The sequence below is a fragment of the Ochotona curzoniae genome, unplaced genomic scaffold (genome assembly GCF_017591425.1).
Source record: "Ochotona curzoniae isolate NIBS_2020 unplaced genomic scaffold, NIBS_Ocur_1.0 contig_3520, whole genome shotgun sequence".
In the NCBI taxonomy this organism is placed as follows: domain Eukaryota; kingdom Metazoa; phylum Chordata; class Mammalia; order Lagomorpha; family Ochotonidae; genus Ochotona; species Ochotona curzoniae.
The window spans coordinates 19,685,335-19,701,394 of record NW_024465894.1 but is presented as its reverse complement, the minus strand read 5'-3'; the positions used below and the strand labels follow the sequence as shown (position 1 = coordinate 19,701,394).

At 43.1% G+C, this 16,060-nt stretch overlaps 1 protein-coding gene across 2 annotated transcripts in view; it reads left to right on the top strand.

Moving 5' to 3' along the window:
• Positions 1 to 481: 481 nt before the first annotated feature.
• XRN2 (5'-3' exoribonuclease 2) overlaps positions 482 to 16,060 on the top strand; it is a 64,710-nt gene continuing 49,131 nt past the window's right edge. Inside the window, exons 1-13 of one of the 2 annotated variants that reach the window (XM_040981771.1) lie at positions 482 to 657; positions 8,924 to 9,051; positions 9,135 to 9,246; positions 10,070 to 10,181; positions 11,770 to 11,828; positions 11,906 to 11,995; positions 12,680 to 12,752; positions 12,884 to 12,934; positions 13,336 to 13,493; positions 14,660 to 14,734; positions 14,821 to 14,954; positions 15,052 to 15,109; positions 15,193 to 15,300. In XM_040981771.1, coding sequence (XP_040837705.1) covers positions 583 to 657; positions 8,924 to 9,051; positions 9,135 to 9,246; positions 10,070 to 10,181; positions 11,770 to 11,828; positions 11,906 to 11,995; positions 12,680 to 12,752; positions 12,884 to 12,934; positions 13,336 to 13,493; positions 14,660 to 14,734; positions 14,821 to 14,954; positions 15,052 to 15,109; positions 15,193 to 15,300 — 1,233 coding nt within the window. In that variant the 5' untranslated portion in view covers positions 482 to 582. Of the gene's footprint in view, positions 662 to 8,923; positions 9,052 to 9,134; positions 9,247 to 10,069; positions 10,182 to 11,769; positions 11,829 to 11,905; positions 11,996 to 12,679; positions 12,753 to 12,883; positions 12,935 to 13,335; positions 13,494 to 14,659; positions 14,735 to 14,820; positions 14,955 to 15,051; positions 15,110 to 15,192; positions 15,301 to 16,060 lie in introns of both variants that reach the window. The other variant, XM_040981772.1, reaches the window with a different exon arrangement.

The window sequence follows — 16,060 nt, the reverse complement described above, 5'->3', positions numbered from 1 at the left end:
GAGCTGAGCCAATCTGAAGGCAGGGGCTTCTTTTAGGAATGTACGTGGGTGCAGGAGCCCAGACACTTGGGCCGTCCTCCGCGACTCTCCCAGGCCACAGGCTGGCAGGGAGCAGGCGGGACCCGAACCGGCCACAGCGCCCCAAGACACGCTCCCGAAAACAACCACCAGCAAACAAACAAACCCGCCCCCAAACAACCGGCTGATTTAGGCTGGGTGGGAGGCGTGCTGCCCCAGAAAGCCCTAGGGCCGGGGGAACGGCTCGGCATCGCACTCAGGGACCGGCGGCCACTCGGAGCGCGCGTACCAAGTGTCTTTCTCCCTCTGGTCCACCCGCAAACAGCCCAGCCAGAAGCAACGCCGACCCCTCAAGTCTCGCCATCACCCCACAGAAGTCTCCTTCCCGGCTTCCCCCGCGGCGCTGGCGCCGTGGCATCACTTCCGGTCGCTGGCGCACGTGGTAGGAAGTGCCGGTGTCAGCGGCCGTCTGTCTCTCGGGCTACGCTGCCCGGAGTTGCCCGGAGTTGCCCCGAGTTGCCCGGAGCTGCCCCGGGCAGCGCCGCCGCCGCCTCCGTCGCCGCCATGGGAGTCCCGGCCTTCTTCCGCTGGCTCAGCCGCAAGTACCCGTCTATCATTGTCAACTGCGTGGAAGAGAAGGTGAGCGGGCGCCGGGCGGCCGTCTCGCGGGAGCCCGGGGCTGCCCGGCGAGCCTAGGCCGCGGTCCTCGGGGCCCCCGGGGGGAGCCTGTGGCGGGAACCCTGCGGAGGACCCCGGCGCCCTGGCTCGCGGGCCGGGCCGTCTCGGGGCTGCCCGCGGAGCGGCGCTTTCCCCGGCCCGCCTTTTCTTTTTCTTTTTTTAATTTCCCGGAAGGCCCCGCCCACGGCTTTGTTTCCTCCCGGGACCGCGCAGTTTTGGGGTTCTCGCCGGGAGGGCGCCCGGCGGACGGGGACTGTCCGGCCGCCGAGTGGACGCGGGTGCCGATCCGCCATGGACGCCCGAGGCGGCCGGCTGGTCGACCTGGCGGTGTGTGCGGGTGCTCGGTCGGCTCTCGGGGCGCCCGAGGCCAGGGGCCCCGCGTGACCCCGCTGCCCAGCCCGCTGGGCGGCTCCGGAGCGCTGGGTTTTCTAACTCTTGCTGGTGGTTTTGTCTCCCGACTTGTGTATCCTAACTTGGGCTTCCTGAATCGGACAGAGCTCTTGAGGGAGCTGCTCCCCTCTTCTGGCGTCTCCTTGTGACACCCTCTTTTGCACAAATTGGCCAGAGAAACTGGATATTTAAAAAAAAAAACTTGGTGGGCCCTTGCCCAAAGAGAAAGCGGAAGCCTAATGTGGATGTTGTGCTATCCAATCCCTGTTTTTTTGGTTTGTTTTTAACGACAAACTTAAGTTTCCTGTTGAAGAATTTAAGTTAGCCTTTTCACTGTACCTGTTGCACACCTTCCCGGCCCGTTTCTCCGTTTCTCTACTGCTTTCTTTCTTGTCTAAATTACTTGATGCGTCAGTTATGTGCTTACCTGTTGAACTTAAATCCCAGTAGAGGATGCAGGCCCTTATTCAGCTCACCCGTCTCTCTAATACAATAAGTAGCTTTTTATTTCTTCTCTTGGTGTGTCTGTGGATTGTGCAAAGCCCTGCTTTGAGAGGGTGATGTGCCTTGCCCACACTGCTTGTCTGCCCGGTCACCTGTTGTAAATCGTTGGCATCCAGTTAAGTTTGGCGGGGCTTTGTGCAGATTGGCTGTCAGCTGTGCGAAGCGAGGTGCTGTGATTGTTGTCGCCATGGTGATTCCGGTGCTGCCCTTTTCTCCTGTCCCTTTGCTGTGGCCTTTTGCCCACTTGACACCTTTCCGCATTCTAGTTGTGTTTTCTCTCCTTCTTACAAGTTCTCTGTGTCTTTATTTCTCTTACACTTAGTCTGGTAATTTTATAGACTTGCTGATAAGTTTCCTTTAAAAAATGTTTTTTGTCTGAGTCATCCTTGTAACAAAGTAGGCTAAACCTCGGCCTGCCATACCTGCATCCCATGTGGTCACTGGTCTGTCCTGGCTGCTGTGCTTCCCGTCCAACTCCTTGATTTAGGCTTGGGAAGGCAGCTGAGGATGGCCCCGGAGCCTTGGGACTCTAGACCCACAGGGGAGGCAGGGAAGAAGCTCCTGGCTTCAGATCTGCTCAGTTCTGGCTTGGCAACTATTTGGGGAGTTGGCCAGGCAATGGAAGATCTCTCTGTCTCCTCTGTGTAACTTACCTTTCAAATAGAAATAGAATAAATCTTGAATTTCTTTTTTTAGTGACACTGTCTTCCAGCATTCTCTTCCCTGGCTTACCTCCTACCTTTGTTTCTCATTCTGAGTTGACTTTTTAAGAAATGTTGTTTCAGAGGCTTGCTTTCTGGCTCTTTCGGTGGCTTCAGATGCTTCCATTCTGCCCTGATACACAGGAATGATCATTAATTAGCTAATTAGGAATGTAGTTCAAATATAAAGAAATGCTCCCACCCCAAGATTTTCTGAAATGCGGAGAGAGCGAGCAGTGGAGAGGCAGAGATCTTCCATCTGCTGGTTCACTTTCCAGATTGCTGGAGCAGCCAGGGTTAGGCTGTGCTGAAACTAGGAGTCTGGAAATGTCTGTGTGTCCCTTATGGCTGCAGACACCCTTGGAATTGGACCATCTTCCATTGCTTTCCCATGGGCTTTAGCAAGAAGCTGGCTGGAAAGTGGAGCCGTCAGGACTTGAACCCTGCCCATATAGGATGCTGGCATCGCAGGTGGTGCTTAACCATTATTGCCACAACACCAGCTGCTAGCTGCTGGCTTAAAAAATTTTTTTTTAATCAGCTAGTGTTATTCATAACAAGTTCAATGAGCCTGTGACTTGTTCATTTAATTCATGATTAAATATATTCAATGCCTGCAGTTACCATACCAGAAGCTCCTATTTTGATCACAATTTCGAATGAAAACTTGCTGGAACCACATGACTACTATTTTCATTGATAATATCACTGGTGGGGTAAGAGAAACACGAAAGGGTTGAGTAACCAGTCAGAGCATTTGTGGGAAGTTCATGCTCTCAATTGTTAACGATCCTTCTATTTTCATTCTTTTGTGTCATCAGGTTTTCAATCTGAAGTTTAAAAGGTATTTTCCTTGAAGTCGCACATTTTCATGGTTATGCATGTAGGTACAGATTTGAAGTCTAGAATCTAATGGCTTTTAGTTTCAGACACTGCTTCATGATTTCTTGACTTTTTTTTTTTACCCCTTTCCTTCGTAAACTTGTTGTCCTCCTAGACTGGTTTACTTGTTTTCATTGACAAATTTATTTCAGAGATAGAGAAAGAGAGATCTTCTGTGTGCTAGTTGCTTCTCAAATGCCCACGCAGCATTTGAGTGGGCCTGGCTAGAGCAGAAGCGTAAAACTAACCGGCCCAGCTGCAGCTCCAGGGCCGCTGGTCCATTGCTGCTCCCTCCGTGGGTTGGTGAGAAGGGGAACCTGCAGGGGCGCTGGGACTGGCCCTAGCCTGGGACGAGGGGAAGACCTACCAAGGAGGAGTCTTTTATTATTATTTTTAGTGGAAAAGCAGATCAGATTTAGAGAAGGAGAGACAGAAAGACCTTCCATCTGCTGGTTCACTCCTCAAAAGACCGCAGTGACCGGAGTTGAGCTGATCCAAATGTAGGAGCCAGGAGCTTCTTCTGAGTCTTGCATTTGGGTGCAGGGGCCCAAGGCTTTGGCCATTCGTTACTGCTTGGCTGACAAGCAGTTTCTGTTGCCTTCCCTTTGCCTGGTGTGTGAATTTTAGGTATTTATTTATTTATGTCTATATATGTGTATTTATTTTATTATGTCTATATTTGGAATATTTTGTTGGAAAAGGGTGTTTTAGCTAATATGTAGTATAGCAGCTTAGGTTACTGAGCCCCCCTGGCCTCCATGTGTTGTTATTTGTTTCCTGGCTACATTGTTCTAGTGGAATGTGTTTCCCCATTGTTGAGTCAGGAGTTTCGGGAGTTCCAGTGTGGGCATTTAGCAGTTAACAGTGGTACCAGCAGGGCTCGCTTCCTCTGCCGGGAAGCTGTTGAACTTCAGCAGTGTGTCCCTTCGGCAAGGCCCTGGAGCATGTTTCTCTTCAGATTGGTTTGTAAGGTCAGTGTTGGGCGTTTGTGCCCATCTGCACACTGGAGGGCTGCTCCTAGCTGACTAATTCTTCGGTTTTTTTCTACGAACCAGTTAGCCTGCAAACCTCCCACTTGCCGCTTCACACAGCTTTTAGCTATGTTGAGGAATGCCTTTAGGCTTCAACCTTGCTCTGCTTTTCGCAATTGGAACTCACTCCTACATACTTATATATGTTTTCGTGATTAGGTTGTTGTCTGAGAGTGAGTTCCAAAGACTTTAAATGTTTGTTTTTTAAGTGGATTTCACCAGTTTTGTTGGGTGGCTGATCAGTCTGGAGTCCTTGCCATATGGAACTTGGTCTTTGGTGAGCTTTGATGCTTTAGAACAGGGGAACCAATTTCACACATCTAGAAGTATGCTCCATAGTACTTGTCTGAGTCTTTGGCACATAACCCATTGAATCTGGTGAAATTGCAATTAATTAGCTGGATGGACTGTGAAGTTGTTTTACTGCAGAATAGAATAATCCTTGAGTAAGAAGCCCGTAGAAGAGTGCTACTTGCACTTTAAGTACTCCATACATGTTAATGATGGTTATCAGTCCTTGTTCACCAGCACTGTATAAATGAAGATCTAATAGCCATACAATTAAAAAATACAGATCGTGCGCTAGCATTCAAGTGGCAGCTATGTCAGAATGGTAGCTCAACTTTTAGGCAAAGATATAGTAATTTTCATTAACCTTTTGGTTATTCTCCCCCAGAATATTATCCATACTTTTTTAAAGATTTGTTTACTTTTATTAGAAAGTCAGATATACAGAGAGGGGGAGAGACAGAGAGGAAAATTTTCTATCCGTTGATTTACTCTCCAACTGGCTACAGCGGCTAGAGCTGAGCTCATCTGAAGCCAGGAGCCAGGAACTTCTTCTGGGTCTCCTATGTGGTTACCTATACTTTTAAGCAGTGCTTTTTAGTTGTTCCAGGCTGTTTTAAGGGAAATTTAAAAGTTGAAAGTTTTCAACTTGATGGGAAGGAGAAAATACCATGTGAGGAGGTACGAAAGCACAGCATTTAAGTACTGTCTGTGTTTTGACATCTGTTGAGGGCTTTGGAATCTTTATGTTTTTGTGTTATCTTTGCTTCTTCAAAGACTTTATTTATCTTTAATTTTTTAGCATCTTTCTGTGTAAAAATATCCGGACGCCTATTTGGGATGTGTAGTTCCTTTCCCGTGGAGCAGTCGAGTGTGCTTTGTGCTAGACACGACTGCCTTGGCTGGCAGCCTTCTCAGTAGAGGTGTTTTCTGTTTCTCCCAGGAATTTCTAGCTTTTTAATCCAGGTCCCCACATTCTTTGGGAATGCCGGCTTTAAGTTGCCTGAGATCTGTTCCGAGAGAGTGGGGGAGGAGTGAGAGCAGCTGCCCCTGCAGCTGCTGGACTGTCCAGAGGCGGTTGCTGGAGCCCCTCCCTGGTGGAGCCCTCCCTTGCTTGGCCCTGTCTGGTGGCTCACCTGCTCTCCCAGGCTGCAGCTGCTGCTGCACGCCATCTTTTGCCAGAACTGTTGATTCCCTTATGATTTTTCAACTGGCAAAGGTTATATCTTCCGGTTCCCACCATAGTTATGCAATTATTTTTGTTTGTTTATTGAGTCTTTCATGTGGTTTTGGGATAGAAAAGGAAAACTGAAGTGTGTGCTCAAATGTGTCATCTGGGGAACCCCAAAATAATGAAATGTTATTATTATCTGACATAAATTGGTTTTAAGGCTCAAGATAGCTCTCATTCCAGCTGCCTTTTGATTGATTAACGATTCCTCTTTAATCCAGTAGGCAGCACATTGGTATAGTGTTTCACAAGGCTTTTGAGGAATGAATTGTTTTGTTGAGCATGAAAATATCTTTTTAAAGCAAGTCTAAATTTACACAGTAAAGTATATAATACATCTACAGTACTCTTGAGGGGAAAATGTGTTAAGTTCTCTTAATTGGAATGTTTAGAGCTCTGTCTCAAAATTAGGACCCACCTATGCATCTTCCTTTCTGAGTAGTGGAAGCAGAAATTCCCTTGAGCCACACTCGATATTTCTTGAAGAACTGTAATATACCCAAGGCTGTACTAGAAACTAGAGCAGGGAGTGGATTGCTAGTTACCTTTAGTGTTTGTAAGTAGAGTTCTATTGGATGGCACACAAAAAAATGAATCTTGATCTTCCTGAGAGGACCTAGGGCTATAGGGGTTAGCTGGAGAGGTAGTGAACTTGCCCTTGTGGCTTTGGAGGTGATAGTGTTGTCTTCTCCCATAGATGCTCAGAATTAGTCTCCTGGTTTCTCTTCTACTCACTCTGCCTTCTGCCTCTGGTAATCCTCTTTCCTAATTTGCAGCATATGTGTACAGAACAATGCCTAATGGCTTCTTTTCTGTCCCTTAAATCCCGTTTAGTGTTTTCCTCTCCATCCTCCCATCCCTCAAATAAGAAGTGAGGCCTGGTCTCATTCTTCCCTCTCTCTCAAAGATAATAGTTTATTCTCCTGAAATCTGTGTCCATTGTTTCCTCGCTTTGCTCTGTGCTTCCATTGCGTGTGTGTTTACCCTGACAGGGCTCTGTGTGCCTTGTAGTTCCTGGGCAGTCAGGCCTCATCGGGATTGATCGCTAATTCAGGTCTCAACTGCCTCACATTCCGGTGTCAGACTTATCATAGTTTATTGCTCATTTTCTCCTTGATGACCTTTTAATTTTTTATTTATTATTTTTATGGGAAAGGCAAATTTCCAGAAAGAGAGGGGAGACAGAGAGGAAGGTCTTCCATCTGCTGATTCACTTCCCAAATGGCTGCTAAGGCCAAAGCTGAGCCAGCCCAAAGCCAGGAGCCAGTAGTTTCTTCTGGGTCTCCCATGTGGGTGCAGGGTCCCAAAGTTATGGACCATCCTTGACTGCTCTCCCAGGTCACAAGCAGGGAGCTGAGCTGGAAGGGAAGTGGATCAGCTGGGAAAGGAGCTGGCACCCATATGGAAAGCTGTTGCATGCAAGGCAAGGATTTAACCACTTGGCCACCAAGCCTGGTGGGTTCCCCTTGATGGTCTTAAATTGAACTTTCTTTTTTTAAATTTATATATTAAGAATTTTTTTTAAATTGATTTGAGAGTGCCATAGAGCCATCCACTGGCTCATGTTCCAAATAGATGCAGAAACTAGGGCCAGGCCAGTCTGCAGGCAGGAGCCAGAAACTTCATCCTGATCACCCTTGTGGGTGACAGGGGCCCAAGTGTCCAGACCATTCTCTGATGCGTTTCCAGGTGCTTTAGCAGGATCTGAATCAGTAGCGGAGAAAGCAAGACTCAAAGCAGCACCCACATGGCATGCCAATGTCACAGGTGTTGGCTTCATGTGCTGTGCTGTGGCCCTAGCTCCTGAGCTTTGAGGAGTTTAGTAGTTTATTGAGGTATGCTACATATATCGTATATTGAACAGTGTGTGTACAGTTTAACAACCATCAACCCTTGCCCAATTTTAGAACATTTGTCACTTCTCAGAACCAGTGTTGTACCCGTTAACAGTCACATTCCATCTGTACTTTCAGCCTAAATAAACTACTGATATACTTTTTGTGTCTAGATTTGTCTGTCCTGAACTTTTCACATAAATGGAATTATACAAGGTGATGGTTTTGATTAGCATTTTTCTGTTAACTTATTTTGATTGCCATCCAAGATGTAATGTACATTTTGGGCTTTGAAATTGCTGACCATTGTTTTACTATTGCCTTGTTATTTGGAGAACTGCTTTTTTTTTTTTTTAAGTGGCTTACTATTATATTGGTAAAAAGTGGAATTCATTTTCTTAATCCTTTGCTGAAGCTCGGGAAGAAAGAGAAAAAGGTAATATGATTTATAAAAATTAATGAAAGCCCCATGGGAGTGAATAAGCCCATGCTCTTAAAGAACTCACATATAGTTGAGTTAGAATGATAAATGTTAAAGCTTTTGGAAATGCTACAAGTGAATAAGCAAGATTCTAAGGAAATGCAGGGGAAGAAGAAATGTACACAGTGCTGTGAAGAGAGTGACATTTAATCTGAACCTAGTCCCTAAACCATGAGGGTTTTAGGACATGGGTGTCGGAACATTTGAAAGAAATGTTATGTGGGGCATTGGGAGATGAAAGAGCATTTATAGAAACTTAGGAAATTGAGTGAGCCTCAACAGTTTTCTGCCAGGATAGGAGACTAAGCATCCAAGTTAGTCAGGCAGCACCTGCTGTGGAACTCATTGCAAAAATTTTGGGAAGAGGGAAGTGCACAAAGTTTAAGTTTTGGAAAGGGAGCTCTTAGGTCTGAAGTGTGTGCAGGAGACAGCAGAGTTAAGTTAGAGCAACCACATAGAGGTGGCCGTGATTGTTGTAGGTGGGAGACGATAACCCGAAGTTGTTCCTGGTAGTGGAAATGAAAGGAGATGGGGTGGATGGGCATTGTTAAGGTCCAGTTTATAGGACTTACTGATGTGGGTGGTGAGGGAAATTAATTCTAAGGTGATTCCAGTAACCCGTCATTTGAATGATTTGGGATATTAGTGAACATCCCCCATAGTGTCAGAATTAACTTGTGTTGTTCCAAGACATTTGCTTTCTGTAGGTAAAATATCTGCTTCATGTTGCTTTAAAGAATAAAATATCTTAAAATCTGAAGATTCCTTGAAGTGTTTTATTTCCAGTTCAGATATGAAACATAGGTTAGGTTCTTACTGAACCTAGGATCTGTCATTTTAAGATTTGAACAATCAAACTACTACTAATTATCACTTCCTCATAGCCAAAAGAATGCAATGGTGTAAAGATTCCAGTTGATGCCAGTAAACCTAATCCAAATGATGTGGAGTTTGATAATCTGTATTTGGATATGAATGGGATCATCCACCCCTGTACTCATCCAGAGGACAAGTACGTAGCCTGTTTCTGTCACTGATACCACACATCACAGAGGAAGTACTGGGTTGTGTTACATTGTCTGTTTATCATTGTAGACCAGCACCGAAAAACGAAGATGAAATGATGGTTGCAATTTTTGAGTACATTGACAGGCTTTTCAATATTGTAAGACCAAGAAGGCTTCTCTACATGGCTATAGATGGAGTGGTAAGTGCTAAGGATTAACTGAGAAACCTCCATTACTATTTGTACTGTGTCACTTAAAAATGAAAATGGTTGTTAGTGGGAGTCATTCTTTTTTGGGGGGGCGGGGGAAGTCATTCTTCATTCATCTAAACATTTCCTTGGGGTTGTATGAGACAGGTGCAGTGGGAAAGGCCTTCCGGATTTCCTAGAGTACCAGGTAAATGTTCTTCCCTTGGGTCACACCGATGTATATGGGCAACTGCAGGTGGATTGGAATGACATGTTTGACATCTCACTTGAGCCTTCGGCAGGATGCTGGATTGAAAGAGTAGTGGGAACTCGATCTGTTGCCCACACGGATGTTGGATGTTGGTGGTTTAATCTGCTCTGTCACAATGTTAGCCCCCACCCTTGAGGTTCTTGTTCCAAATTTAACTTCTGAAGATACAGTGTCTATTATGAAAGAATTGTTAGACATATTTCTTACCTTGCTCTTTAGTGAGCTAAGTCTCTTCAGGTGTGTTTGTGAATATTTTGGCTGGTATTGTGACCTTTTTCTTAAGATTTATTTTATTTTTATTGCAAAATTAGATAATATAGAGAGGAAGAGAGACAGAGAGAAAGATCTTCTGCCCAATGATTCACTCCACAAGTGACTGCAACAGCTGCAGCTTAGCCGATCCAAAGCCAGGAGCCAGGAGCTGTTTTCCCAGGTCACAGGCAGGGAGCTGGATGGGAAACGTGGTTGCCGGGATTAGGACTGGTGCCCATATAGGATCCTGGTGCATTCAATGCGAGGTATTTAGCTGCTAGGCTTCGTGTGACTTTTAATACATGCTTTCAGGCACCACGTGCTAAAATGAACCAGCAGCGTTCAAGGAGGTTTAGAGCATCGAAAGAAGGAATGGAGGCAGCTATCGAGAAGCAGCGAGTCCGGGAGGAAATACTGGCGAAAGGTAAAGACTGTCTTAGTTGGACTTTTTACAAGATACGTGCAGAAAAGCAAGGGTTACGACTTACAAAAAGGTAGGATTTTAATTAAGAATCCCAAAATATCTCCGAAAGGTTATGTTCAGTGTTAGAAAAGTAGAATCTTTCATTTCATTTTACACTGTTTTAAAATTTTTTATTCAATTTTCAAAATTAATTATTTTTTAATTTAAAAAATTCGGAGTTGCAGAGAGAGGGAAAAAAGGCAAAGAGAGAGCTGGGCTGGGCCGAAGCCAAGGAGCCAGAAACTTCATCCAGATCTCTCTCAAACAGGTACAGGGACCCAAACACATGTGCTTTCTTTTGCTGCTTCTGGCAGGAACGTTTTAGTAAAGGAGCCGGAGTGAAAGAGGAAAAGCCAGGACATGTACTGGTGCTTGTGTAGGGTGTCAGGTGGCATTTTTTTTTCTAAAGATTCATTTATTTTGATTGGAAAGTCAGATATAAAGAGAGGAGAAGAGATAGAAAGATTTGCATCTGCTGACTCACTTCCCAAGTGGCTGCAATGGCCGAAATTGAGATGATCCAAAGCCAGGAGTCAGGACCTTCTTCCGGGTCTCCCACATGGGCATAGGGTCCCAAGGTTTTGGGCTGTCCTTGACTGCGTTTCCAGACCATAGCAGGGAGCAGGATGGGAAGCGTGGTTGCCAGGATATGAACTAGCGCCCACATGGGATGCCAGCATGCAAAGTGAGCACTTAAGCCGCTAGGCTACCATGTTGGGCCAAGGGGCAGCGTTCTTATCTCCAAGCCTCAATACCAGCTCTGGATTCTTGCCACCTGCTAATAAATAAGCTTGTTTTTTTTTTCTCTTTTCTTTTCTTTTTTTTTTAGATTTGTTTTATTTTTATTTGGAAAGTGGAGTTACATAGGGAGAAGATGAGACAGAAGGAAAAGGATCTCCCATCTGCTGGTTCGCTCCCGCAGATGGCTACAATGGCCAGAGCTGGGCCAGTCTGAAGCCAGGAATTTCTTTCAGGTCTCCCACATGGGTGCAGAGTCCCAAGGAATTGAGTGTCCTCCTCTGCTTTTTCAGGCCACACATATACACAAATAACACTTGTTATTTTAATTTGCTGGAAATATGTAGGTGTGTTGTTATGTTGACTGCAGCTTGCAAAGAAGACATAAAATCTCTTTATGAGAATGTTTTTGATTTTAAGGATGTCTTCAAAGAAAATGTTATATATTTCATCTTGAAAAACAGCTAGTTAGTGATATATAGGGAAAAAAAATCAGGTTTTTATTTTCTACCAGCTGATAATTTTATCTCATCAAATAAAGCTGTGATAAACTGTTATGAAATTAAAACTCATAAGCTATGTGTGTGTGTGTGTGTGTGTGTGTGTGTATGTATCTATGTGTTAACACTTAATTTAAATTTGGGGCAAGTAATTTGTTATCTTTTCCAAAGAAAGAACAGTATTCATTAGGTAGGAAATTTTAGCTTTTTTTTATTTGAAATTGAAATTGTTATTGTTTTCTTAGTTTAATGTTGAGTAGTTGACTCACGTTTTTATGTAAGACCAAAACATTACCCTTTTTTTTTTGTAGGTGGCTATCTTCCTCCAGAAGAGATCAAAGAAAGGTTTGACAGCAACTGTATTACACCAGTAAGTAGTCACTTACTTTCCTAGCTATTGCTAACTCTTAAATAATAGGTTAATTTATTTCCTTCTGTCATTTTTAGGGAACTGAGTTCATGGACAATCTTGCTAAATGCCTTCGCTATTACATAGCAGATCGCTTAAATAATAACCCTGGGTGGAAGAATTTGACAGTAAGTTTCACATTTTGGTACTTCACAAAGATAGGGTGATCATTTGAGGCTGCACTTTGATATGACTGATATTATTTACCCTTTTTCCCCCCATAAAAAGTGTTAGTTGACTGTCAGAGAAAAGAGAAGCCTCCAGGATTATTTGAAATGGGACACCTTGGTTGATGAGGTTTTTTGTACCTGAATTTTCTTGCAATGCCAATTTTGTTCTCTTAGTATCACTGTGAAGCCACAAAATAGGATTCATAATTTTTAACATAGATAGGTATGAATGTAATATTTAAGTAGAAATTCCTGTTATTTGGTATCAAGATAAAGCAATATATCTGCCTTTAAAATGCTTGTGTGTTAATAAGAACTAAAGAACAACATAATTGTGTTTTAGGTTTATAATCCCGTTTCCCTATTAATAAGCTAGGGTAAATTGTATTTAATGAATATGTTTTATTGCTTATTGAGCAGTAGTGAAACTAGTAACAGTTTGTGATTATCAGTTTTTCTAATGTCTGGTGTGATCCAAATAGTTCCTTCATTCCTGTTTCATGTAGTAAATTGATCAGTGAAGTGGTTTTAGTGTCTCACACACACATTATTTAGAACTTTTTAGATGTCTAGTTATTTTGATTCTTGTACTGATAGAAAATTGGAGGCGAGATGAGAGTGTTGAAACTTGCTTTTCACTAGGTTATTTTGTCGGATGCTAGTGCTCCTGGTGAAGGAGAACATAAAATCATGGATTACATTAGAAGACAAAGAGGTAAGACTCAGAGTGTGTGATTATATATGTCTGTTAAAGAAGAATAAACCAAAAACAGATAATGTGTTGGTGAGATGTGATGTTCCTGTGGTATATTGTATATTTACAGTAATGTGTGTTTCTCCTCTTAGCCCAGCCCAACCATGACCCAAATACTCACCATTGTTTATGTGGAGCTGATGGTAAGTTTCTTCTTTGAGTTGTTTTTGTTTTTGAGTAAGGTGCAGCACATTAATGGGTTGATGTGTAGCAATGGATCATTCATAAGATGTGTGAGAATTCTGAAATGCCTTTTTTATCTCATACGTTAGAGAAGAAACTAATATTGAGTTGCTGCTTAATCTGGGATCAATGATTGCCTTTTCTTATTTGACCTTCACGTTTTTCAACCCTGTGGTACAGCTGAAGGTACCACTTGTTTCATCCTGAGAGGTGTCTGGGAGGCAGAGAAGTGCTCGAAGGCTTAGGCCTGTTGGCTTTGCTGTCTCTTTTGTGTGCTGATCTGAACCTTTCTTTGCTGGTTATGGGAAGGATCCCCTCAAAGTGCTCACCACTTGGTGTTTTTCTCATTCTTGATTCATAGCTGATCTCATTATGCTTGGCCTTGCTACACATGAACCCAACTTTACCATTATTAGAGAAGAATTCAAGCCAAACAAACCCAAACCGTGTGGTCTTTGTAATCAATTTGGACATGAGGTCAAGGATTGTGAAGGTTTGCCAAGGGAAAAAAAAGGAAAGGTAAGAACTTTGGAATGGTGGCTGCCTCATCTGGAAAAAAAAAATACCCTGTGAAACAGAAATAACAAAAATATACTTTGTTAAATAGGATTAATTATTCAAAACAGCTCATTTTTGAAAGAGAAGTTTAGATTGATCAGGTTTTTGCTTGCTTCCTCTGATGGATGTCTTTTTTTTTTTTTAATGGTATACATCCAAACACTGGGACTTCCCCTTCTCCTCTCCCCACACTGATTCCCTGTATTTTATTACAGTAGTGTAGTCCTTCAGAAAACAGGCATAAGTCCATCGTTTGGCTGTTTAAGTGTATCCTGACATTGTAGGCATGGAGGGTGGCCAAGTCCTACATCCTGTTGCCAAGATACATTTAACAGTTTCATTGAGATTCCATCTTTGATTTGGAAGTAGAGATGTATACTGCATCATTATCTTCACATCTCAATATGACGATAGATGTCTTTTTTAAAGCAGTGTAAGATAAGCCTGCCTTCAAAAGGATGCATACTCATACTTTATATATATCTAACATAGTTTATCGACAAGCTGCTTAGGTCTTGTAATGTATAAATCTGTTACCTATTTCAAATGGTGACTTACTAAAAGGAACTACAAATCAAATGTATTGTACTTCTTGATGCCTTTATTCCCAGTTTCCTTGGTTGTATCCAGTCCTCCTTAATGGTTCTTGAAAGACGATGGTAGTAAGTCCCAGCATAAGTCTCTGAGTGTGTTTTCACACAGAAGGAATAGAGGCATACACATCAAAAGATTTATATTGAGATGTGGGTTAGGGATTAGTGAGCTCCAGTCCTTCAGATTTGACCCATGAGCTAGCCAGGAATGTATTTTACAAGTTTAAGGAGTTTCACAAACTAATGACATAAAATGTAACGCAGACGATGTGCCTCCTGCAAGGATTTAAATAGTTACCATGTGGCTGGTTGCAGAAAAGGTTGGCTGGGCCTTGTTGGCTGGGGCTTGTTCAGGATGTGATTGAATGTATGGATTATTTTGTTTTATTTTAGAAGGGTCTGGCAAGCATTTTTTGATTTAGTGCTTGTGTTATTAAAAATGGATCTTGTTTTATGGGGGAAAAAAACCTTTAAATGTGCTTAGTTGGACAAATTCTAGAGTAGACCTATTCACTCCTCCCTCCGTTCCTGCAGCATGATGAACTTGCTGATAGTCTTCCTTGCGCAGAAGGGGAGTTTATCTTCCTGCGGCTTAATGTCCTTCGTGAGGTATGTGGTCATGGTCCTTGGGATTGGTACTCTAAAGTAGTGTGCCTTTTGGTTGCCTTAATGGCTGCACTCTCTTCTGGATGTAGTATTTGGAACGGGAACTTACCATGGCCAGCCTACCGTTCACATTTGATATTGAGAGGAGTATCGATGACTGGGTCTTCATGTGCTTCTTTGTGGGAAATGACTTTCTTCCTCACTTGCCATCATTAGAGATTAGGTATGTGTATGTATGTGCTTTTTCAAAATACTGTTTTAGCCTTCTTGACTTGACAGATCCACTGGTCCTAATGCATGATGCCTATCTCTTGTGACAGGGAAGGTGCGATTGATCGTTTGGTTAACATATATAAGAATGTGGTACACAAAACTGGGGTAAGTTCACACTTGAATAATTTCAAAACATAAGTGTTTGCTTTTATAAGAAGATCATTTTACATTTATTTTATCACTTACAGGGTTACCTTACAGAAAGTGGTTATGTCAATCTGCAAAGAGTACAGATGATCATGTTAGCAGTTGGTGAAGTTGAGGATAGCATTTTTAAAAAGAGAAAGGATGATGAGGTAAAGTGTTCCTATTGCCGTAGCTAACCTTGCTTCTGTCTCTCATAGGCTTTGATGACCCCGTGATTGTCCTTTTAACCTCTCTGAGTCTGCTCTTCTATCGTTATAGTTATATCAACACTAATGCCATCTGAGTAGTTGCTGCTTTATTAGAGACTGTGATGTTTGTTATATGGACTTGTATATTGTACATTGTTAGAGATGCATTGTAATATTTGCTCTCTGCATAATATTAGGATATTATTCTAAATACCTGTCTAATGAATAGAATGTGAAGTGAGGGTTCTGTGGCTGAAAGAATGCTGGGATTGAGCAACTAACTGCCATGGTTTATAAGAAACACTTTGGAACTCATATCGTAGAAGCAGAGTGTCAGGAGACTGGGTGGGATCGTCTCAGCTGGGGCAGAGGTAGGAACATATAGAATCTGTCGGGGGCTGTAGCTCTTACGTAGGAAGGAAATCAAATGACAGCACTGTGGAGGTGAAGACTGTGGCAGTTGGATGCTTAGGTGTCCAGGGTTCTGGCTTGGGCAGGGGTATTTTCCAGTATCACTGAGCTAATAAGCACTATCGGTGAATAAGCTGGGATGGGGGCAAGGTGGAGACTTGAGTTTCATTTTGGAATTGTTTAGTTGGAGGGGTTGTGCAGACACCAGAGAGAAGTCTGTTAAGCTGTTAGGTGAATGTCTGTGAAGATTGAGTAGAAGACTTTAGAGAAAGGATTTGAGAATGATTGTCTACTACGAGGTATTTTAAAC